Source organism: Lactuca serriola, chromosome 5, assembly GCF_051521515.1.
Source record: "Lactuca serriola cultivar US96UC23 chromosome 5, Lser_US96UC23_V15, whole genome shotgun sequence".
NCBI lineage: Eukaryota > Viridiplantae > Streptophyta > Magnoliopsida > Asterales > Asteraceae > Lactuca > Lactuca serriola.
In genome coordinates, this window is record NC_136412.1 from 251,961,085 (window position 1) to 251,986,343 (window position 25,259).

Sequence of the window (25,259 nt, forward strand, 5' to 3'; positions counted from 1 at the left end):
GTACCAACTTTCTGTTATGGAAGGCTCAGGTAATCCCTATTCTACGAGGCGTGCAATTGTTTGGCCATCTCGATGGCACTACACCGGCTCCCCCAGAAAAAGTGGTCACCGAACCCAACACCGCCGAAAAAGAGGCAACATAACCCGCTAAAACATCGCCTAACCCTGATTACCAGACATGGGTCATCCAAGATCAGGCTGTGATCGGAGGTCTGTTATCCTCCATAACTGAGGAAGTCCTCCCTCAGCTTATTCGATGTACCAGCACTGCCCATCAATTGTGGACATCACTCCACACAATGTTTTCTGCCCAGCATCACGGTAATTCAATTCAAATCCGCACTTAGCTCTCAACAACAAGAAAGGGGGACATGACTGCTGCTGAGTACTATCAGAAAATGACCGGATTTGCTGATACAATGGCAAATATCGGTCAGCCAACGAATGATGAAGAAGTGATTGTGTATATGCTGGCAGGACTAGGGCCCAGACATAGTGATTTGTTTACCGCAATTACCGTCCTGAGCAATGAGCGAAAGGTAACGTTACCTGAATTTTATTCCTACTTAATAGCGCATGAAGCTCAAGCTACTGCCATAGGAAACACCGTTGAATTCACATCCTCTGCTAACTCTGCTTCTCGATAAGTATCAACCAACAACAACAATGCACCTCATCGCAGTTACAGTAACAATAATGGTAATAATAATAATTTCAATTAGCAGGGTAGCTACAGAGGAGGAGGTGGCCGTGGAAGAGGCCGTGGTCGTGGTCGGAACTGTGGAGGACCACGCTTCCAGGTTTGTGGCATACCAGGTCATACGGATCTCACTTGCAGAAACCGATTTAATCATGCTTATCAATCTGAAGACTATCATAGTGGGAACAGTGTGATGACAGGAAGACACAATCAAGATCCAAATTGGTTTTTAGATTGTGGAGCAACTGATCATCTGACTAGTGACCTGGATCGGCTTACTGTTCAAGATCATTATCAAGGGAAAGATCAAGTGCAAGTAGCAAATGGTGCAGGTTTGTCTATTTCACATATTGGTCATTCAATAATTCCCAGTTTAAGTAGACCTCTTGTTCTTAAAAATGTTCTACATGTTCCTCATATTAGTAAACATCTTTTGTCTGCTCAACGACTCGCTTCTGATAATCGTGTTTTCATTGAACTTTATCCTAATGTTTTTTTTTGTTAAGGACATAGCCACGAAGAAAATTCTTCTATTCGGTAGAAGCAAAGGAGGTCTCTATCCCATTCCTGTAAGTCGTTTCAGAAGTCTTCAGCAGCATCACAGTCTGTCAAGTGTCAAGGTCTCCACCCCTCAATGGCATAAGCGTCTGGGTCATCCCACTTCAACAATTGTCAAGACAATTTTGAATTCTAATAAGTTAGGTCGTTCTTTTCATAATGAGTCAGTTGTTTGTGATGCTTGTCAACGTGCTAAAAGTCATTAACTTCCTTATAATAATTCTGTTCGTGTTTCTACTTTTCCTCTTGAACTAGTGCATACTGATGTTTGGGGACCTGCTCAAGTGTCCAGTGGAGGTTTTAAATATTATGTTAGTTTTGTGGATGACTATAGCCGATACACTTGGATTTATTTTATCAAACACAAATATGATGTTGAGCAAGTTTTTTACACTTTTCAGAATCATGTAGAACGTCTCTTAAACACAAAAAATCGTTGTGTTCAATCTGATTGGGGCGGTGAATATCATAAATTGCACCGAGACTTTCAAAAAATAGGCATAACTCATCGGGTTTCTTGTCCACATACATCTCCTCAAAACGGAGTGGCCGAACGAAAACACCGACACATAGTCGAAACAGGTCTTGCTCTTTTAGCACATTCATCTCTCCCCCTTTGTTTTTGGGATGAAGCCTTCTTGACGGCGTGTTATTTAATAAATCGCATGCCCAGTCGTACTATTGGTAATACCACACCCATTACACGACTTTTAAAAATTCATCATGATTATTCATTTCTTCGTGTTTTTGGTTGTGTATGTTGGCCCAGCTTAAGAAAATATAATACACGTAAGCTCAGTTTTCGATCAACTCTGTGTGTTTTCTTAGGGTACAGTTCTATCCATAAAGGTTACAAGTGTCTGGACAGAACCACCGGTAGGATCTATATATCGCGTGATGTTGTCTTCGATGAGCATCGTTTCCCTTTTGCTTCCACTCCAAATTCCGTTATCTCATCTCCAGAAACTGATCCTGTATCCTTTCCTCAATCTGAACCGACAATTGTAAATGATCATATGCGAAACTATGACTTGTCTGTTTTGTTAGCTAATGATTGTGATGCAGTTATTGTGACACCACCTCAAGACAAGACATCACCAGTGCAGAAATCATCTTTATTGCCATGTATATCTCTGGAGCAGCCACATGTGCCGGTCTCTCCTGCTCAACCAGCTCAGCCCATGCCGGTTCACTCACCAGCAGCACCGTCGATATCAAGCTCATCTCCTTCAGATCTGGAGTCATCCCCGCTACAGCAGCCAGAAGCTCAGTCACCAGCTGCACCTATTTCTCCCATTCCTATGGCTGCTTTAGATGAGTCTCCTGTTGGTGTTCACACTCGAGGACAAGCTGGTAAGACGTTTCCAAAGAAATTTCTGGATGGCACTGTTCGATATGACCCCACCAAACGAGCTTTTGCAGCTATTACACCTACCTCTTACCGTGTGGCTATGAAAGACCCTTCCTGGTTAACCGCCATGAATTCTGAATTCTCGGCATTACAACAAAACAAAACATGGTCTCTCGTTCCCAGGCCCAAGGGTGTTAATATTGTTGGGTGTAAATGAGTGTTGAAATTAAAGCAAAATCCAGATGGCTCTATTGATAAGTATAAAACTCCCTTGGTTGCAAGGGGTTTCACACAATAGTATGGGATTGTGTATCAGGACACGTTTAGCCCTGTTGTCAAACCTGCAACAATACGACTAGTCCTTTCTCTGGCTGTCTCACGTGGTTGGCATCTAAGGCAAATAGATGTCAACAATGCTTTCCTTCATGGTTTCTTAGAAGAGGAGGTTTATATGCAACAGCCACCTGGTTTTGAGGATACTTTCACTCCTCATTATGTCTGTAAACTTCACAAGGCCCTTTACTGACTGAAGCAATCGCCACGGGCTTGGTTCTCTCGTCTTCGTGATAAGCTACATCATCTTGGTTTCCACTCTTCTAAAGCTGACATGTCTCTTTTTATACTTATAAATGACGTAGTTTCCATTTATATGCTTGTCTATGTTGATGATATTATCATTGTTGGCTCCTCCCAAGCAGCTATAGATAAGTTAATACGTGCTTTGGCTCTCTCGTTTCCTATCAAGGACCTTGGGCGATTGAAGTATTTCTTGGGAATTGAGGTCCTTCACAATTCAGGGGGAATAACTTTGCTACAGCGCAAATATGCTTCTGATTTACTTCATCGTATGAATATGGAGAATTGTAAAGGCGTCTCAACTCCAATGTTACTCACAGATAAGCTAGATCGACACTCTGGAAAATTCTTGAATGAAGAAGATACTTTCAAGTATAGAAGTATGGTAGGCGGTTTACAATACCTTACCCTAACAAGACCGGACCTTTCTTTTCCTGTTAATAAGGTGTGTCAATATCTTTCTAAGCCTACAGATGTTCATTGGGAAGTTGTAAAACGAATACTACGATATGTTAAAGACACGATGTCTATAGGGCTCCATATAAAAAGGTCCTGCTCCACATTGTTGAGTGTTTTTACTGATGCAGATTGGGCTGGATGCCTGGATTCTAGAAGATCTACCGGAGGTTTTACAGTGTTTTTAGGGCCTAATCTCATTTCATGGAGCTCACATAAACAACCAACCGTGTCACAATCTAGTACAGAAGCAGAATACAAGGCATTGGCAAATGGAACTGCAGAAGCAACCTGGATACAACATTTACTTAAAGAGTTAAGAGTTTGTCAGACACGAGCACCGGTTCTTTGGTGTGACAACTTGGGAGCTACCTATTTGACAACAAATCCAGTGTTTCATGCTCGAACCAAGCATATAGAAGTTGATTTCCATTTTGTTAAAGAGAAGGTAGCGATGGGGGCATTGGATGTTCGTTTTATATCTTCAAATGATCAAGTTGCTGATGGACTCACAAAGCCTACAACACGGAGCATTTTGGAGAAATTGCGTTACAATCTTAACCTAGTAATGGTCAAGATTGAGGGGGAATGTAAAGATAATAAACATGATGATTAGGTTGTTCTAAATACAAGATAAACATTGTTGTATTGTCAGATCCATATAATTAGGATCTTCAGTTGTAATTATGTTATATATAATGAAAGCCAACCCTCGGGGTTATATTACGTCAAATATAAGATTTCTATCTCAACTACTGCTGTAAGTCTATGCGTTTATGTGTTTACATAGATAGATAGAAAGTGGGTTACAAATGTGAAACGTACAGAAGCAAAAACTAAGATCTATTTAGTTGGAATTATAATATTTTATAATATGATTAATATCTTTAATTTTATAATTATTTCAGTATGTAAAATAAAAACTAAGCTCAATGATTGAAGCTTGGCTTGACATCCGATAACTAATAAGGTGGAGCTAGGCTGAGACTCATTTAATACAATCTTAAGTTGAGATTTTAACGAGTCTATTGATCATGAGTAGTTCGGTTCGATTACACACATATGCTAATTAATTACATTAACCATTTATTTATGATGCACCTCTTTTGGACCTCATGTAGGGTCAGACAACAAGCATATTGTGTATATATACAAATTAACAAAATAGTTCTTTTTCTTGGAATCAATGTTCATTCAAAATGCTTGCTTCTGCTTTAGTTACTCTTGAGCTTTGATGCATGATATGTATTTGGGATTGAACTGGTGGAACCTTTATTGAAGCTCATTGATTGGGAACCAACACCAAACCCTGATCTATGAGTCAAGTACTCCGCCGTGGGTGGCTGAAACTCCAACCTTGTCATGCGGTGGGATGAACCAGTGGAACCAGTGGAGAGGGAGAGGACTCGATAGCTGTTGTGAAGACTGTGCTTCTTCACGGCATGCATCAGAAGTGGTATTAATCCTTCCATTGTTTTTGTTGATGATAAGTATTGGTCGATATTTGTGGATGTAAATTTGATGAATGTTTTTGGAGGGTTATGATTTATGAACTTATTATGATGATGGTATATATATGGAGAAGGTGTGGCACATAGGTTTGTTAGACATTGTCGTATGTTGACTTTGTTGGTAGGATGTTGTTTTTGAACAAAACAAGATGTAAACCCGTGTTCATTTTTTAGGATATATGGATTAACTGGGGTGGGTAAGGTAGATCATGGAAGAGGTAATGGTATTCAACCAAATTTTTCAATGGGCGGAAGGGTTATTATTGTAATTTTCGGTCTTGGGAAAGTGGCGAGTAAACTGTCGTTTTTGACATTTCAAAACTTCAAACAAATCACGACCTTTATTTTTAGATTAAGATTAAGATTACAACCTTTATCCCTTATCCCTGTGATGTATTCTTTATACATAATTTTAGTCCACTAGGTCATTTTACAATTGCAATTATTTAATATAAAATTAAATACGTCACCAGTGAGGCATCAAATGATGCTAAAGCCGTTCTGTAATAATAATAATAATAATAATAATAATAATAATAAATAATGATGTTACACATGTGCTTCAACCAAATGATGTTACGTGTTTCTCAAATAAGTGTTTTTAGTCTCTCGTGAGCATGCACACACACACACAAGAAAGGCCTGAATAGGTTTTACCAACAAATTCGGGCCACGATCAAAATCCATCATTAAGAACTCCAAGTAATACAGATTTGCAGACGATATGACTTAAATTTTGGCTTACACCATCTCCAATTTTATTTTATTTTTAGAATAAAATATTAAAATTAATATTATATTAGTCCAACTAACTTTTACTTTTGTTTTTGATTTTAAATAACCATTGATTTTTTTTTTGTTTGTGTGGGACTCCTTAAACTTTCAAATTACGGTTTATATTAAAAAATATATTTAAAAAATGAAAAGTTCATCCGGTTACATGTATAAATAATGTCCACTTTACAGTTTAGTCCATTGAAGTGGTCCATGTGATGCTTACATGGCGGACACATGACATAATCTCAATGTTGACACATGATTTTAGCGTTGGTACGTTGATTTTCGAAAAAATTACATCGTAATTTAAAATTTAAGTGGTTGCAACGTTCAGGGAAGTCGGAACCCCTAGGGGTGTAAGTGAGCCGAACTACTCGTGAGCTACTCAGGATCGACTTGTTAAAAGCTCGATTCAAGATCGAATTAAACGAGCCTGAGCCGAGCTCGAGCCTAAATATGAGGCCCGTGAGCCAAAACGAGCCTACATACACACACACACACGCACGCATGCACGCGTGCGCGCGCGCACACACACACACACACACACACACATATATATATATATATATATATATATATATATATATATATATATATATATATATATATATATATATATATATATATATATATATACTCGTTTAGGCTCAATTAGGCTCGCGGGCCCACTAAATTGTTCACGAGCCGAGCTTGAACTTTATTTTAAGGCTCGAATCGAGCTCGAACTCGAGCTTCCTTAAAATTAAACGAGCCGAGCTCGAGCTTGGTCAGGCTCGGGCTCGGCTTGACTCGTTTACACCCCTAGGAACCTCTTTGTCGATTTTTCTGTTACTTTTGTAATTTAAAAATTATTTTTATTCTCTCTGTCTCTCTGTCTCTCTCTCTCTGCTCTCTCTGTCTCTCTCTCTCTCTCTCATGGTTACTTTGACTAGTACTTTTTTTGATCATCATCTTATCACTACTAGAAACTTGACCTACAGTGATGGAATTTGCGACAGATTCTATCTGTAGCTAATTAGTGACAATTTACTGAGGGATCAGCGACGATACCAACAAATATTTCAATCAAAATAAATATAGTATTTTAGTAAGGTATTACTGAGGGATCAACGACGGATTATCAAGATTTTATCGATAAAAAACCGTCCCTCGCTAGACCGTCGGGAAGTAAAACCTCCTAGTGAGGGAAGAACGACCGATTGCAAAAATTAGAGGCCTTTTTTTCTTAACCCTCGCCAAACCCTCGCAGAATATCTACGACTCCTTTTTTTCATCCCCCACTTTTCTTTCTTTTCTTGTTCCCTCTTTTTATTCTCATTCCCTCTAAATTCTTCACAAAGCGAACAATTTCCTCCCAAAGCCTTAAATGACCGTCAAGTCTCTCCTCCGCCCCGGAAATCACCTCCACCATAGTCAACCCTCATCGCTCATCTTTGAAGCCTTTGAAAGGAAAGCCTAATCAAAAATCACATCCTCGTTGGCTTTCCTCTCGGTCCGTCTCCCTTTCTTGTTGACTCGCCACTTAATTCCCAGTTAACGCCTTTCGATCTATTGGTTCATCATATACTGTTGATTTAGATCGTACAACTGCACATCAGCAACAACGACGTCGATCACCAGCAGTGTCGATCACCTGATAGGGTAGCGGCGGCGGTTCTGTTGGTGATCCTAATCCTAGCCAATTTCCCAAATCACCTGTAAATTTTAGAAAAACTTGAGTTTTGAATTAAGTTTGGTAATTGTGTTGAATTTAATTTTAGATTTATGGATTGTTGAATCTGGTATGGACTTTGGCAAATTTCCGTTGATTTACTCTGGTTCTTTGCATTCGATTGCAAGTAAATCAACTTACTACAGGCGAAGATTAAAACTACATCTTCAGAAAATTAGGCTACACAGGATGACAAATAGAAAATCATTACCAACTCTAAGCTTTTACAGGCTCCATTTTTCTTTATTTTCACACTTTCCTTCCTTGGGTTTGAGAAATTTCTGAGATTTTTTTGTTTGTATAGAATAAACTTTAGATTGACTCATAACTAACTAGTCTCCATTGAAATTTTTTGCTTCAATTCTCATTTTTTGGTGGAATTTTTGTAATTACTAAAATACATTATTTTTAGTTTCAAAGTAAGGGAAGAGTAATATTTCCATTTATTCATCAAAAGAAACGTCCCTTTTGAACCAAGAATGGATTTTCCTTGATACCTACTGAAACTGCCATATGCACGGGCGAAGAAAAGCCTATATCTGGGTCTGCGTCAACAAGTTATGATTCCTCTACTGAAGAATTCAAGCTGCAAAATAAAGAAAGCTCAATCTAGGATTTTTTTTTTTTGGGGGGGGGGGGGTGGTCCATCGACAGGGACAACTGCCAGCAATTGAAAGAAAGTTGCGAACAGACCCTGCCTTCTAGCATTCATGCCTCATCTTTCAGAGAACAATGTATGTTGGCGGTTCTATTGATGACCATCTTATGAAGGTATACATTCCTTTATCCTAATGAAGGTAAATTTACTTTCTTTTAGTCATGTCTTCCATCTAATTTCACAAGAAACAAAATAATAAATTTTCCATAATAAATAAAATAAAATAAATAAAATTGTAAACTTACAGTTGGCAACCATGGGAGGTGGTTGAAAAGATCCCAATGATCCAACCCCATAATCAACAACCTGCCTTTGTTCTTCTAATTCTTTTTGCACCAATTTTCCATAACCCTCCTATGTTTGACCAGTTAAGGAAACCTCAACCAAAATTCCATCTACTTATATTTTCACTTAATGGGTTAAATATAAGGGTGATATGGTAATTTAGTCTCTCATCCAGACCCTTATTCAGTCTAAGACTAAATAAACCGTCTGAATTAGACCAAGCGACCATTTTACCCTTACATTCCAAAAAACAAACTTCATATCAATCTTAACAAATTTTAACATGAGAGGAGAAGGGAAAATAGGTATAGTTAACTCATTTAGTAAAAAAAGAAAAGGATATCAGGATCACAATCTGTAAGATATTATTTACAAGGAATGCCACTCATTCTCCTGAAAGCCCTCAGAAGTTGAGAAGGGCAATTTAGACAATTTGAAACATGAAGTTGTTGGGAAATGTGATTTCCACAAAAAGTTTTTAAGGGTTCTCCCATTTACCAGAATTTCCAGATTGTATCTACACAGAAATTTAGTGATGCATGGAAGGTGATTCTCAGTTTTATTTATGACACAATTTTATATCATTCTGACATAAATTTATTTTTGGTTTCTAGTTTTTTAGAGCACTTCCAGAACTTGGTTTGAAAGGAAAGACTTGTGTATTGGTATTATTTTCTCCATATTTATAAGTTTGTTTTTACTTTTTAGAGCCTTTTCAGGGGGAAATTATTAACTAAAGGGGTGTTTGGCTTGTCTTTTGAGAGGCAAAAGTCCTTTTTGGAAAAGTTACAAAAAGTCAGGTTTTCCTAACTTTTCAAAAAAGTCAGTTTTCCTTCTATCTAAAATCCAAAAGGAGCTTCTAAAATGTTTCTACCAAACATCTTTTACATTTTATCTTTTCCAAAAAGGACTTTTATCCATAAAAAAGACAAGCCAAACACCCTCTAAATAGTTAATAATTTACATGTACCCTGCACACGCTAGTAGGACTAGGAAGGGTAAAATAGTCCAACAAAAGACTTTAGCTTTATATTACATTCTTTTTTCTTTTGAACCAAAACCTCTTAATTTGTGTCCGTATTCCATATCACATGAAAAATTAGTTTTATTCTTAATAAGCAACCCTCGGTCTTTCCTGTTGAATGTCCTTGAAGTCATTCTAACTAATACTTTGCAAAATACAACTATACCCTTGATTATAATTACATGACTAAATTCATGTTCAAAGGCTAGCTCTTTGGTTTGTTCACGTGATTGTCATCCTGATGCTATTCTCCATCAAGTACAATTCAACAAGGCTAACAAAATTGCATATTATTCTGAATTGCATAAGTATCATACTAAGTATGTCTGTTATGTCCATTCTCATTCAATATATATTTTATTTTTTACCACTCTTATCTTGTTGATAATAACTTTTTTTGGGCAAAATTATAGGAAATCTAAAATTATGGAAAGAAAGATGGGAAGCTTTGTGAATCCTGAAAACGAGTTTACAGAAAAGATACTAAGGTAAATTGTTCTTTTTATTACTTTTACTTTCATATTTGTCAGCATTTGCTTTCCAGAATTTGATTTCTAGAGTTCTTGGGTGGTACCTGTAATTGTATTGATAAGGTTGGTTGTATGCGATCAAAAAAGGACCAATAGCACTAGAGACCATGAAGGTTAGTTCTGTAATTTTCTTCCTAATTAAAATTTATGCATCCATTTTTATAGATGCTTATAGTGCTATTAGTTTTGGTGTGGTAGATGGCCCATAATGGTCAATACAAATGTTGAAAGATCAAACCCCAAAAGAGAAATTTCTAAAGACCAATATGCAAACACGATATTTTCTTTCACCAACATGTTTTTTCATATATTTATTGGTCAGAATCAGAATTCAATTGCATTCTAGTCCTGCATTTAGTTTAGTTTCAAATGAGTTATGAGTAGACAATAATGTCCTTCATCAATAGAAAAAACATGCTTCCAACAAACACCATGTCTCCTTCCATTGCAGGAAAAAGTAAGTCGAACTTTGTTCGCCTAATTCCATGGGATTTACCAGGAATAGGAATCGGAATCCAATTCCATTATGATTCTTCTTTCGGATGCAAGATATGAAGCAATGGAGAAGATGTATGTGGAAATGCAAAATATGAAAAGAAATTGAGATTTTTGTAAATTATACTTGGAAATAAAATATCAATCAATATTAAACTTTGATATTTGATGATTTTGATCGTTTTGGTAAACATTGATATTTGATGTTTTTGGATGTTTTGTTAAAATTTGATAGTTGATTTTGGTATTTTAATGTTAGTGTTTGGTTTTGAGTTGTATAATTATTTGATGTTTTTGGTATTTTATTATTGTTTAGTTTGAGATTGTATAATTATTTGATGTTTTTAGTATTTTTTTGTTTTAGATTTGTAATAAAAAAATGTATATTATATATTTGCTAGGGATCAGCGGAAACAAAAAAAATCACATCTAAAATTTGCTAGGGATCAACGACGGAGTATAAAAGGACGGAGTATAAAAGGACAGATATAGAGGTTTGCAAGGGATTAGCGACCGAATATAAAAAGACAAAAATAGAGTTTTGCAAGGGATTAGCGACGGAATATTTATTTAGTTTTGTTGTTGATGTCCTAAAATAATGGTATTAAGGGAGCAATGTGTGATGGATATTCGGTTGCTAAAGTTGTCGCAAGGAAAATCAAATCCGTTGCTAAATCTCTCGCTAAGGCATTAACCACATTTTATTTGGCTATGGAGTAAGTCTCTCACAGATCCGTCGCAAAAGATCACGGAATGGAGACTGGCTCATCTGTGGCTAAAACCCATGTTTCTAGTAGTATATGAACCCAAATCACTTAATTTTCAGTTTGATTCATGTGCATTTCTCCAAAAGTTTGTTATGGTAATCGTCTTTTTCAAATAATTACATTCGATTTGAGATTTTAGGGATAAAGATAACGGTCATGGTTTCTTCCAAGAAGAGACCAGAACACACATTACATTGAAGACATGAAAAAGGAACCAAAGTAAAGCTTATAAACAGGAAGATTATTCTGACGAATGGTGCTTCGTCTGCAAAGATGTTGAAGATTTAATTGCTTGTGACCACAAATGAGTTTCCGAGAACTATTTCAAATAGGTTTGTCACACATTTGGTCCAAGAAAGTGAAAGGATTTGACAAGTTTTCATACGTTTACAATAACATTCATGACAAAATCATCAGATCCTAAAGTCCCTAACCAAGAGAAATACGATAATGCCAAGAGAAACATGTGACCTGACTTAACCATGTTTAGAAACAAATGAACTGACCTTAATTAGTTTGACTGGAATTGAGCGGTTTCTTAGAACAAGAGATAAGTGGCAAAGAGCTAAGGCGGAGTCATGACGGCGGCAGCGGCCTGAATCCTCGGATTTTAACGATCCTTCTTGAGTTAATAGTAACAACGATAAATGGAGGGGGAATTGTTTCTAAAAGGAAACCAGGTTAATGATCTTCAAATGGTGAGAAACAAGCCCTAAAAGTGGTCCAACTAATTTTTTAGTAAAGAAAAGCCATATAGACCATTTTTGAAATTTTAATTATTAAAAAAAATAAATAAAAAGCTGCATGGCGTAGGTGCAACCAGATCAAATTACGTATTTTCCCATTCATTAATGGTCAAATGAAAGTTCAGTGATTTAAGGTACACAAAATTTTAGTGACCAAATAAATAAAAACCAAATAGTCGGTAGGATGATAATGATATTAATATTAAAAATTGAAAATTATTAAATTAGTGCTAATAGCGATTTATCTTCCGTTTTATTTTATTTTCCATTCTGTTTTTTACACAAAATGAATATTCCAAGTATATTTATTTTTTTCCAACTTATTTACATTTTGATAATACCCTTTCAATTTAAAACCATGAGCATGACATCAAACCAAAAATCCCGAATATAGAAATTTATGAAAAAAAAAATACCACGTACCGAACCAAATACTCCAAATATTCATATCTACGACAATTAAATTAATATACCATTTGTGTAACTTTTTAAAACATGTGTCTTCAGATTGTAAATTATAAATGTATGTAGGGGTAGGAATTGTGAACGGGTTCTCCAAGATCTCCCACCACCACAACAAGCGACGACATAGCGGAAAAATGTGGGTATTGGATGAAGCTCCGACAAGTGTTGGGGAAATACGAAATAGGTATAGAGAAAATCTGGATAACAAACCGGATAACAAACAGGAATCGTGTAAAACACTTTTTTTGTTTGATATTTCGATTTGGGTATCACGAAATCCAAACTGAGATAATTCATGATGTACCAATTATGATTTTAGGCACAAAATCAGAATCAATTTTTAGAAGATTAAGAGAGAGCGTTTCTAGTTTCCTGTGTTGAAACGGGAGCCGTTTTTTCCTTGATTTATCCAACAACGGATGAATCAAAACTGTTGTCATCTTTCAAGAATTACAAATTAAACCTTGTACCCTAGATTAGGGTTCAGTACTAACAATGTTTAGTAAATACAAGTGTGCACTCCCACACATCATAACTAGTATTATAACTAAAATATTATTCTTGAAAAACTTGTTAAGTCCATTACACTAAAATATATTTGGTGATAAAATCACCAACAACAACAAGTACCTTTCTTGGCCAATGATCATCCGGTAAATTGAATCACCGCACCATTTAAATAATTAATTCCAAATTTAATTTAACAACTTTCTGAAGCATGGGTACAAGATGCTGATGTGATGAACCCTAAATGTATGGCTTCTATTAGTATTTGTATTTCCATTTTAGAATATCCAATTTCATAAAACTATACATGATTGATGCTTTGATTCGTATTCTTTAAAGAAAAGTACTTGGTTACAAAATTACGTACTCTAATAAAAAAAATTATTTAATGCAACATATTAATATTTTTACCAGAAATGATAGGTGCACACTTTTAATTGTGTCTACTTCCCATCTTTGACAAGATGACCAATATTATAGCTTGCATAGTCTAAAAATTGAAATATAGATACTAATAGAAGCAAGAGTAAAACATTTAGTTTTATGCAAATTACAAGTGAAAATAACATAATTTCAATCAAATTTCATCACAGAAAATAAACCGGGTGTCTGGAAATTACAAGTGAAGATTAAAAAGTAGGTAGAGATCATCAATTAATTCCAAATAAATTGAATAACCGCAACATCTACTTTGTTTGCTGATCACTTTTCTTTTCCTTTTTTTAAATAATGTCTTTATTATTTTATTTATTTATTTATTTTGGCTCATAATGAATATAATTCATACATATAACCAGGAGCTTTTCAAGGAATTATAAAAGGTACAAACTACTTGTATCGTTATCAATCGTGTAATCATTCTAAAATGAATATTTTTACAATCTCTATTTAGTTCTATACATTTTATTCTAACTTTTTTTTCTACATATACAACATTTGAGAGATGCCATTTGTTTACACAAAAGCATATAGCAATTTAATTTGCTTTTGATTTAATTATTTAATAGTTTTTTAGCTTTATTATTTATAATCACAAATGTATTGATGATTAAGTCAGATTACTTGTTAATTATTGATTGATGATTAAATCGTATTACTTGTTTGTTTTCTATTTTACTAGTAATTACATTGATGATTAAATTATATTACTTGTTACTTATTCATTGATGATTAGGTCATATTACTTGTTTATTCTCTATTTTAGATTAAGCCATATTACTTGTTTATATTGTTTTTACTTGGTATTTTTCGTTTTACATTGCATCCATCAACGACATGCAATTTGTATTTTTCATTTTACATTGCATCCATCAATGACATGCAATTTGTATGTATTCAGGTGCATGGTGAGATATGGATACACATATATGTATAAAGAAAAAGTTTTATGATTAATTTTTATTGTATTTTTTCTATATATTGAATTATATATTTCATCTACGGTTACAAATGTAGTTACTTTCTTTTATCTATACATTGTATTTTATTTCATGATGATTACGAATATAATTTATATTTTATCTCTACATGTGTTATTCATTTATGATTACAAATGCATCAACAAAATATAGTCATAAATTTATACAAGGTCTCTATTTTGAGGTGATTTAATAATTTACGAATGTTATTGTATTAATACAAATGTTTGAATTCAATCATGGTATAGTCTATAATTTATAATTAATTATTTATTTTTATTCGTTGATGAAAGAAATCGTATAAATCAAATGGTACAAAAAAACATTGATTATATATATATATATATATATATATATATATATATATATATATATATATATATATATATATATATATATATGATTACAAATGATCCAAATAATTTTTTTCAATATCTTTTAATATTTGATTGATAAAAACAAAACAAAAAATGTTTTTTTTTTTTTAAATTATAATGTTAAATGATAGTTTCATATTAAAAAGATAAAATCTTTATTTTATAAATGATGTATCTATAGTTTTGGAAGGTGAAAGTTACATTTGAATCCATTAATTACATACTACATGTAAAACCTATGTATTACACAGGTTGATTAAAAAAGAAATTAAATATTAAAGTTTAAACAATAAATATTTTTTAAAATAAAATTTTGAAATAAGAAATAAAGAAATGTATTAATTGTAATTTAATATAATATTTATGACATTTAATATTATATATATATATATATATATAAATATATATAAATATTATGTGGATTTTTAATTTTAAAATTTAAAAAACCTAAGAATTGACATGTAGATATTATTTATTTCAAAAATATCACAAAATAACATGTGTCAAAACTCATGAGAGATTGACCAAAATGGATCTCCGGTTACTATAGTTGATAAAAGAAAATTTTGAAATAAGAAATAAAGAAATATATTAATTGTAATTTAGTATCATATTTATGACATTTAATACTTTACATATATAAATATATAAATATTATGTTGTTTTTTAATTTTAGAATTCGAAAAACCTTAGAATTAACATGTGGATATTATTTATTTAAAAATATTACAAAATGATATGTGTCAAACCTCATGAGAGATTGATATGTGGCAAAATGGATATTCATTTATTATAGTTGATAACCTATTTTATATTGTATATTTCCTTTTTATGCCCTTAAGTAACGATTGATCCACAATCATTCTTGCATTCTCAACCTTATCGCATTCTCAATATAAACTCTCCTTCTCTCTCTCTCTCTCTCTCTCTCTCTATATATATATATATATATATATATATACCCGACCTTTTTTTAGATAATATAGCGACATGCTTTATTTGTTTTATACATAGTAGCAAAATACTTTATTTTAAATCCATAATAACAACATACATTATTTCTTTTACCAATATGCACATTATACTTACATTTGTAATCTATAGTAACTACATATTTTACCTTTTTTTACCAAGAAACAATGCACTTATATCTCTTTTGTCTATAATAACAATATGTTTTGTTATATATATATATATAATAGGAACATAATATATATTTTTATCCGTATCTGTAAGATAGTTTACTATATTTATCAATATATTCAATGTATTTACATATTTTTGTGCATAATAGCAACATACGTTTATTTTTATCCATAAAAACACAAGAATTAAATAAGTATACCTGCTGAAAAAAGGACACAATTGTGGAGTTATGGGTCACACTTATATATTCCCCATTACCATGAATATGAGACTAAAGAAATGCTCTTAGAGCATCCACAATGGTTAGTTCAATGAGAGAGTTGAATGAGGTGGCAAGTCCATGTGTCATTCAATGGATGAAACTCAACCATTGTGAGATTCCACCTTGGCATTCAATGGATTTGGAGTTCAATGACCATTGAACTCTTCAATGGGAAAAAGAAAAGTTTTAATCCTTAAATATTTACTATAAATTACATTTTATAACATTCTATTGAACTTTGTAGAGTTCAATGCATTGTTGAGAAAACAATAATAGAGTTGCATGAATTTTAAAATGATGATGTGACAATCCATTAAACTCTATGGAGTTCGATGCATTATGGATGCCCTTAATTACAAAGGACTAAAGGAATGTTCTTAGTTACCAAGATTAGAGAACAAACTTAGTGTAAAATGTTCCACTGATGCTAGTTTCCAAATAGACTGAAATGATTTCACTTCCTATTCGGTATACGTCTTTATCATGAATATAGAAGTAATGCATTGGTGTAGCTATAAAAGGAGCACAATTGCATAGTCTATAATAAAGTGGGAGTATATTATTAATGCATCTTACTCAACTCAAGAGGCATCCTAGATAATATTGTTGAGTTAGAAGTAGTACCGATCATTGAAATACCTATAGAGATCAATGTTACAAAACTTGCTATTCGCTACTCGTTCTATCAACCAGGAAGTAGCAAGTATTTAACCTAGACGGGGAGTACTCAGATACAGATACAATATATATATATATATATATATATATATATATATATATATATATATATATATATATGATAAAAATATTTTGTTTTTTATTTGAAAAACAGCTAAGCACGCGTGCTAGATTTATAACATAATCTGAAGCCAAAAGTAGGCTGAAAACACTAAGGTGCTATTTGTCTTCAAAGACATAACACATTTGTAATGTGGAAGAAAGAAATTGTTTATTTTTTAAAGTTTACAGAGTGCATAAAAACTAACGTTTTAAATAGATATTATCTTAAACTTAAAAAACTTTTTCATTAATTGTAGTTTTACAACACTGAAATTTAATTTATGAAAAACATTATAACCGTTTTTTTGCAATCCTATAACTTTCTTGTGTATAATCATGTATATATGACAAAATTATGATACGTTTAAGAATAAACTGATCAAATTCAACCAAAGCAACAATAAGATATTTCAAAAAAGCATAACCATCAACATAAACACAAGAACTTGAGAATCAATTGAAGCAAGATTCAACATAGATACATACAAACACAAGATCAAATTAGAATTTTCATGACCTAATTATGTGGTTAATTTTGATTTCTAATAAAATGTTATAGTATAATATCATGAATAATTAACCACACACATAAATACAAGAACTTGAGTTGTTAAGTAATGTCAATCTCATGTTAGGGAACATATTCCAAAGGTGATAAAAGTGAGAAAATAATAGATGATAGATTTGAATGGGGAAGAGAGATAAAAAAAGGCAGATATATATCGAGAAGGGAGAGAGGAAAGAACGTTACATGAGGAGGAGGTGGTGGTGATGAAGGTAGCGCCAATGTGGAGGTCATTGAAGGGGATGGCCGGTGAAGGGAATGGTCTGCGAGACTAGCAGAGGCATGAACATGAAAATAAATTTGGAGGCGTGTAGTTGAAGAAGTGTACAAGGTTAGAATTCTCTCTTAAACCTTAAAAGTGACTGTCCAAGTCATGTAAGAATAGATGATGCACATACGTTTTGACGTCTGCGATCTTCTAAACTACAAAAAGTCTTCGAGCAAAAAGTCTTCCTTCCGTTGACAAAAGAGGCCTAGAAGAGGTTTTGCAAAAAAAAAAAAAAAAGACAAATACCACCTAATTGATCATCAAATCTATGGAATGGTTTGGTTTTAAACGACTTGGTTGAGTTGAGTATGAGGCATCTAATGTCGTTATCATGAGCACATCTATTACTTATTATGTGCACATCTATTACTTAATTCATCCAGCTATGATCAGTTAATTAAATATAATATATTTGAATTTTTTTATCTAGTTGTCCAAAAGAATCACCACATGTCCTTCGCATAAGCGATTTAAACTTGGAAGACATAAAAATCATGAGATCATGGAATACTTGCATAAATGTATAATCTTTATAAAAATCTTCTTCCGATGAATTTAATCTCTTTATTTTTTGACCTAAAAATATATCGATTGCCTTTTATTCAACAAAAATGTGACAATATGGATAGCCCAACTTTGCATTATCTTGGTGACGATGATGGGATGGTTGTTGAATGAAGCCCAATGTCCATTCCATTGTACGCAATCGGAGCATACATCCACAGATCATCGGAGCTCAACAGCTGCAAATATCACCCATAGGTAAACAATATCAAAAACCAACTCACGTAAAATTCTTTTTAATTAGTATAATTGACTTTTGTTTATCACCTTGATTTGAAGCTGCAAAAACTTCACGTACTCAACAGCCTCTTCAAGCATTGTGCTTATATCAACCTTTGTACCATTAGGAACAAGATTTTGTAATATTCTTAAACGTCCGTTAATTTTTTCTCTTCTTTTCTGCAAAAACACACAGAGAAATTATGTTAATTAGTTTTAAAGCCACTAAAAAATACTCGTAGCAAAATTAATTAGTGAATTTAGATTATATATTTACCCGTGCATAGACACTTTGTGGATCAGCTGCTGACCCCCTACTTGCTTTTGTCTTGCCATTTGAGCTCAGAATTTCAGCCTGTTTTGGATCTTCATCAGCTCTATATATTTTCATAAATTGCCCAGAAATGTCTACATCTTCGTTACTTGTAGAAACAGGCTTCTTACTCTTTCTACACTTAATCTTATCCTTGTTCTCATAGACCTATACACATGATCAAACAATTATAAAAAGTTTAGCATTATTCACATTCGAGATTAATCACTAAACTCAACTATATGCATGCAGCAAGTTTAACTTACATCAACCATGCTACTAGAACGTTTCATAGAAGTTGCAGATAATTCATTATCTTTAGTGGGACCACTTAGAGTGGGAAACAGATCCCTACTTCCATAGGAAGAATTATGGTTTTGTGAAGGAAAATCTAGGCTGCTATTTATGTCATCTGACAAATAAACCCACGTTTCATCAACCCCATCAAGGCTAAGGTGCGGCCATAATGGAGAAGAAGCAGCGTTCTGTGGATCATATGGAACTAGCGGAAAATTGTCAAGCAATTGTGCCATAAAATATGCCTCCTCAGTGACATTTCCTCCATTGAAGGAGTTCCAATCTCCTAACATGGAGACCACAGATTCCATCCTTATGTTGATCGATGAAGTTGAATCTTAAGAAGTATATTTTGAACAGTGGTTGGAAAAAAAGCAGTATGAAAAGAGATATTTATAGGTAAGGAGACAGGCAGTGATTGGTTTGTTTGTTAAAATATATTATTTGTAATAAATTAGAATAGAAGTATTTAAAATAGGAGATTCGATAATTTTTTAAACTATTATTGAAAGCCTGTCTCAGGGGTTGGTACAGCTGTGCAAACTATGTTTGGGCTTAATGTAACCTTTCAGAAGTTTTAAATCAGAAAACATGATCATTGGTGGCGAAAGGGCACTCAGAAGGGAATATCCGTGAGTATAATTACTAAAAAAACAATCAAATTGTGGTCCAATGTTCAATTGAGTAGACAGATTCAAACTTGTGCATAGATCCCTGAACTGAAGCTTTCATTTTCCCTGCAGAAACTGGATTAGAATTTAGAAGTTGACCACATGCAAAAGCAGTTGTAAACAAACAAAATAGTTTTGGTTGTAAAACTTCCCAACATGTAACGCAATGTGTAATATTCCATATATTTGCCAATCATTAAAATCTTAAATCACCAAACTAAGATTCCGTTCATTGCATTTTTAACATTTTACTCCCCTCCTGCTTCAAAGATTTGAACTTCTCTTCTATTTTGGCCAAAACAAATATGTGAAAACGAATAAAAGTGATGTGAAGCCAACTTCTGGGGAACTGGTGAACATCACTATACCTACAAACGGTGGAATTAATCTCATATTTCATTGATTGTGTAAATATATTATATATACACAGGAAACCTTTATCTTACAAGGAAACTGGATATATATAGACTAACCTAAAATAGGAGATCCTATATAAACTTTATTTAAAAAGAAGATACAACTTTCTATACTCCCTTCGAGTTGGTGAATATATGTATATCATGCCCAAATTGTTCTTCTAAATTTGCTAGTTTTGAAAATGATACGGTAGAAATTGGATGTTTTTTCTTTTCTTTTGTAGAAATAGGCTCTTTGCTCATGATCATGATTTTACATAACCAACCTTTGTAATTTACAACTTTGGTCCTTCAATTTATATCTAATAGTTTATCTTCATTTTTTATTATTAAAAAACTTTAGTTTTGACCCTTATTATATATTATAAATATAATATGTAAATTGGTTTATTAAAAGTATATAATTAAATCTAATTATTATTTTTAGCAACTTATATTATTATTTAGATTAGATCCCGTAAACACCTTTAAATGAATTCCATTATTGAATATATTACAATTATGTGATCGTTTTTATTATAAGTAACAATTATATAAATATTTTTATTATTTCTTGTAAACTACAAAATATCATCTATTCATGATAAATCCTGATAAAAGACAATTGTCATTGTTTATGAAATGAAAACCCAAAAAATTTAAATCTCAATTCATTTTTTATATTATAAATTTATCTTCTTTTAGTTTTTTCATCCCTTTCAACATATAAAATTCCTTCCTTCCTTCCTTTCTTTTTATCCTATTCTATGGAAGGTACCTCTTTTATCCTATGATTATTGTAGTTATGTTCTGGTTTATTTATCGTTATGAGCCTAGATCGTCAATTTATGATTAGTTTGTACTGGGGTGGTAATATTTTATATGAGAATGGTTTCATAAAGGATGATCATTCAACTTTGACCACTTAAAACAGTGTTATGTGAAATGTGTTTCAGGTATCTCTCAGGATCACGGGAAGACGCTGACATGATTGTACACACAAGTTTGAGATTATGTTTTGAGGATTCTGGGATATTGTTAAACATTTTGTTGTCTTGTGTTTTGAACAACTTATAAATTTGGTTTTGAGAAATGTGAAACTGTGTTTTGTGTGATTTTTAAATATGAAAATTTTATTTGAGAATTTAGAGTGTTACAAGTTGGTATTAGAACCTTAGTTTGAGGGATTCAGATGTACCATCGGGTATGTCTGGACTCAAACTGAGGATTTGAGATATTAGAGATGAGATACTTATGAGATATTAGAGCTGCATGCTAGATGATAGGCTAGGTAGTTCAGGAATTTAGAGATAGAGTTGTCTGATTCATGATGTCTTAGCCTATGGGGATTGCTATTGATTGATATTATCTGTTATTTTCTCTCTGTGTGTGCTGATTAGGAGTACATAGTATGAACCTTTTAGAGAGAGTTTTGAGTCAAAGAGTAATCTAGGAGAGATACCTAGATGTGCATTGAGGAATATACAAAGAGAGTAGTTTGATAGCCATGAGGGATAGAATACTTGTGAATTAGGACCCTAGGAGGAGGACTTGGGATGACTATGGGTTGGTGTGGAAGGTAGTATTGGGCCCGTACTACTGAAAGCACCGGATCTGTATGTGACCCAAGTAAGAATCTTAGGATACTAAGGAGCATGTATGGGTGGATAATTGAGTGTGCGCTTGAGCTAGTCCCTGATGATTTTTGTGTTTGTGTTTCAGAGAAACTATGGTGATTACCCACAACAACCCCAGGGGTGGTGGTACCAGTGACAAGGAGATCCGCATGATCATTGCGGAGGAGGTGGCCGCAACTATCAGAGAGCCCATTCCAGAGATGTTCGGGTCTATTAAGACCACGTTGATTGAGACTTTTGACGAGCGTTATGCTGTTGTCACAGAGGCTGCTGCTACTGAAGCCACTGTAACCCTGGTAGCTGCGAGACAATATGGGGGTGACTCGTTGTTGTTTCGAAAGTTCAACAACATGAAGCCACCAAAGTTTGATGGGACCCAGGGCCCGATTTATGCCATGAGATGGATATTCGACATTGAGGGGTGTTTCTATACGTGTTCACGCCCGGAGCACTTGAGAGTTCGGTTTACACTGAACTAGCTTCGTTTAGGAACGAAGGACTGGTGGAAGTTTGTGACGACTTATTTCACTCCTGCAGATCATGCTGCAGTGACTTGGGAGATGTTTACCCAGTTGTTCAGAGACGTGTATTTTCCCCAGGTGGAGAGGGAACGATTGGCCCATGAGTTTCTGTCTCTCAAGCAGAAGACAGAAACAATGTCAGAGATTACGAGGATGTTTCATGAGAGAGCGTTGTTTTGCCCTGAGCATGTGTCTACTGAGCAGGCACGTGTGAGCCGGTATTTGAGCATCTTGAGGAGAGATATTCGGGAGTTCGTGGTGAACTTTTCGTATCAGACATTGGATTAGTTACAAACCAATACCAGGAGGAGAGAGATTGAGCTAGAGATTCAGACTAGAGAGGAGGGAGAGCCTCAGGGGAGAGACAGGAGAGTAGTGTAGTCGCAGCCGGTGATGAAGTGGGATAAGCCCGCTGATACGAGAGCAGGAGGCCAAAAGGGCCGCACTTGTGGCAAGTGCAACAAGAGTCATGAGGGATCTTGCCGAGCAGGGATTTAGTAAAAATATGGCAAGGAGGGGCATATGGTAAAGGACTGCCCCAAGGGATTTTCAGTTTGCTTTCATTGCAATCAGACTGGCCACTAGAAGGCCGAGTGTCCCCAACTCACTCAGGACCAGCCCATGCTTCTGCTCCTGCTGCTTTGCGCGTTACTGATGGCCGACTGGGGAAGGCCGAGGCTCCGAGAATTTGGTAAGACTTGATAAACCTCCCCACAAGAGACTTAAGTTCAAATACTAGGAGCTTCATCTAGGAGTGGCTAGAAATGGGAGTCTGTTCTAAATGGGAATACTCATATGTGAAAAACAACATATTAATCACTAGTTTAACATAAATTCAAATAACTTGCAACAACCCATAAAATAAACAAAAATTAGGTCCAGGTTGATATGTCTATAATGTGGACTTGATCTTCTTATCATTATCTTCAATTTAAACTCTTCCATACTAACTTGATAATTCTACACTAAAGCGGATCCAAACCCACTAAGCTTTAATGCTCACTAAGACTTACTAAGTTGTAACACTCTAAATTCCCAAATAAAAATTTCATTTTTAAAAATCACACAAAACATAGTTTCACATTTCTCAAACCTAAATTTATAAGTTGTTCAAAACACAAGACGACAAAATGTTTAACAATATCCCAAAATCCTCAAAACATAATCTCAAGCTGGTGTGTACAATCATGTCGGCACCTTCCCGCGATCCTGAGAGGTACCTGAAACACATTTCACACAAAATTATAAGCACGAAGCCTATTAAGTTCCCCAAAATACCACACACAAATAATTAGCCTCTCATGGCTATATCTCGATAGGGACCCTCTGGTCATGTATCCCAGTGAAGACCCTATGGTCTAACTGCTCAGGTCGGACCCTCCAGTCCGGTATCTTAGTGATGACCCTACGGTCTCACAACTCGGTTTGGATCCTCCGGTCCTATAGAGCATAAATCACAAAGAAAAAATGCATGGTATCCAAGGCCGGTCCAGACGGTGGGCAATCCGGGCGACCGCCCAGGGCCCACGACTCCAAGGGGCCCAAAATTTATGGGTTATATAGTGTACATATATAAACCAAATATTACCAAAATGATTTTTAGGGCCTAAAGTTGGTTCAAACTCAAACTAGCTTAAAAGATAAATAATTTGTCTTGCTTGTTATTGCTAATTGAACATGTTTATAGTGAAGAATAAATGATATTCTTTTTGAATCTTTATTATATTTGTCTTTAAGGGGCATTTTTTTCCTTTTGCCCCGGGCCCCATATACGCTTGGACCGGCCCTAAATTGGTATCACATAACTCAGTATAAGTACATATGACCCTCCGGTCAATAAGTCAAATAAGACCCTCCGGTTATATAGTATTACCACTCAGGTAAGTATAGTGAGAAGACTCAACTCGTAAATAAGCAAGTATGTCTCGCACTCAACGATAGGTCTAGACTCCGCTTGCATATATCATAATCATTTCTAATTAACAATTTATAATATCAACTCCAAGGTATTCGACTATTCCTTTACTAACTCTCAGAAAGGGTGAAAGACCATTTTACCCCTCCATGGTCTCCTAAGTCCATAACTTGACTAAACCCTAAAAGTCAACGGAAGTCAACCCTCAAGTCAACAACCCATGTTGACCCAATCGTCGAGTGCATCTGTGCGACTCGCCAAGTTCCTTCTGTCCTTAGAAAAGTCGAGAAAATCCAACTCAACTCCCCCGAGTTGTCTCACCAACTTGTCGAGTTTATAATGCGTCAGACTATCGGGGAAACCCTAACTAACTCATTGAGTTGGCTCACTAACATGTTGAGTTCCTTCAAGCCATTTTCTCATTCAGATGCCTTTTAGCAAGAATCAGGCCCAGAACTCTAGATCTAGCCTCCTAAGGCTGAAATACCACGTAAAGTTGCAAGCTTTACGTCTATGCATGGCATCTAGGGCTAAGTTTGCCAAACCAAAGCTCAAAAAAGGGTTTAAGGTATGAAAGTTGGCCAAAACTGGATAAAGCTCGAGTCTTAGCTTCAAGGTAAGCTCATAGCCATTAAGGACCCAAGGGAAATGCTAAAAATGGCCATAACTCTTTAATGGAGAGATCTAACAAACAAGTGATTAAGTTAGTAGGTTTTTACCTCCAAATGGCCGCTAACACTGAAAGAATGTCGGATCCAAGGACTCCTTCTCATTCCAGGCCTTTTGCTCCTCAA

General features: G+C 34.5%; 2 protein-coding genes and 1 long non-coding RNA gene across 6 annotated transcripts; 1 reads left to right on the forward strand and 2 right to left on the reverse strand.

The window, feature by feature from the left end:
- The first annotated feature begins 371 nt into the window (after nucleotides 1-371).
- On the forward strand, nucleotides 372-2,826 carry LOC145050371 (uncharacterized). Its single transcript, XM_078998633.1, has 3 exons — nucleotides 372-539; nucleotides 726-1,032; nucleotides 2,087-2,826. The coding sequence occupies exons 1-3, from the start codon at nucleotides 372-374 to the stop codon at nucleotides 2,824-2,826; spliced, it is 1,215 nt and encodes a 404-aa protein (XP_078854759.1).
- Nucleotides 2,827-6,976: 4,150 nt separating this feature from the next.
- Nucleotides 6,977-12,130, reverse strand: LOC145054007 (uncharacterized). Of its 4 annotated transcripts, none has more exons than XR_013684662.1 (4): nucleotides 11,906-12,130; nucleotides 8,544-8,976; nucleotides 8,138-8,470; nucleotides 6,977-7,624 (listed from the first exon to the last, which is right to left on the reverse strand). It is a non-coding gene; the product is annotated as an uncharacterized LOC145054007 (long non-coding RNA). The 4 variants fall into 4 exon arrangements; XR_013684661.1 differs by having other exon boundaries at nucleotides 8,138-8,226; nucleotides 8,334-8,470; nucleotides 8,544-12,125; XR_013684660.1 differs by having other exon boundaries at nucleotides 8,544-8,652; nucleotides 11,906-12,123.
- A 6,330-nt stretch (nucleotides 12,131-18,460) lies between these two features.
- LOC145051564 (transcription factor bHLH139-like) lies at nucleotides 18,461-19,673 on the reverse strand. The gene is made up of 4 exons (XM_078999477.1): nucleotides 19,296-19,673; nucleotides 18,994-19,197; nucleotides 18,765-18,896; nucleotides 18,461-18,676 (listed from the first exon to the last, which is right to left on the reverse strand). The coding sequence occupies exons 1-4, from the start codon at nucleotides 19,635-19,637 to the stop codon at nucleotides 18,575-18,577; spliced, it is 780 nt and encodes a 259-aa protein (XP_078855603.1). The 5' UTR covers nucleotides 19,638-19,673; the 3' UTR covers nucleotides 18,461-18,574.
- Nucleotides 19,674-25,259: the final 5,586 nt, after the last annotated feature.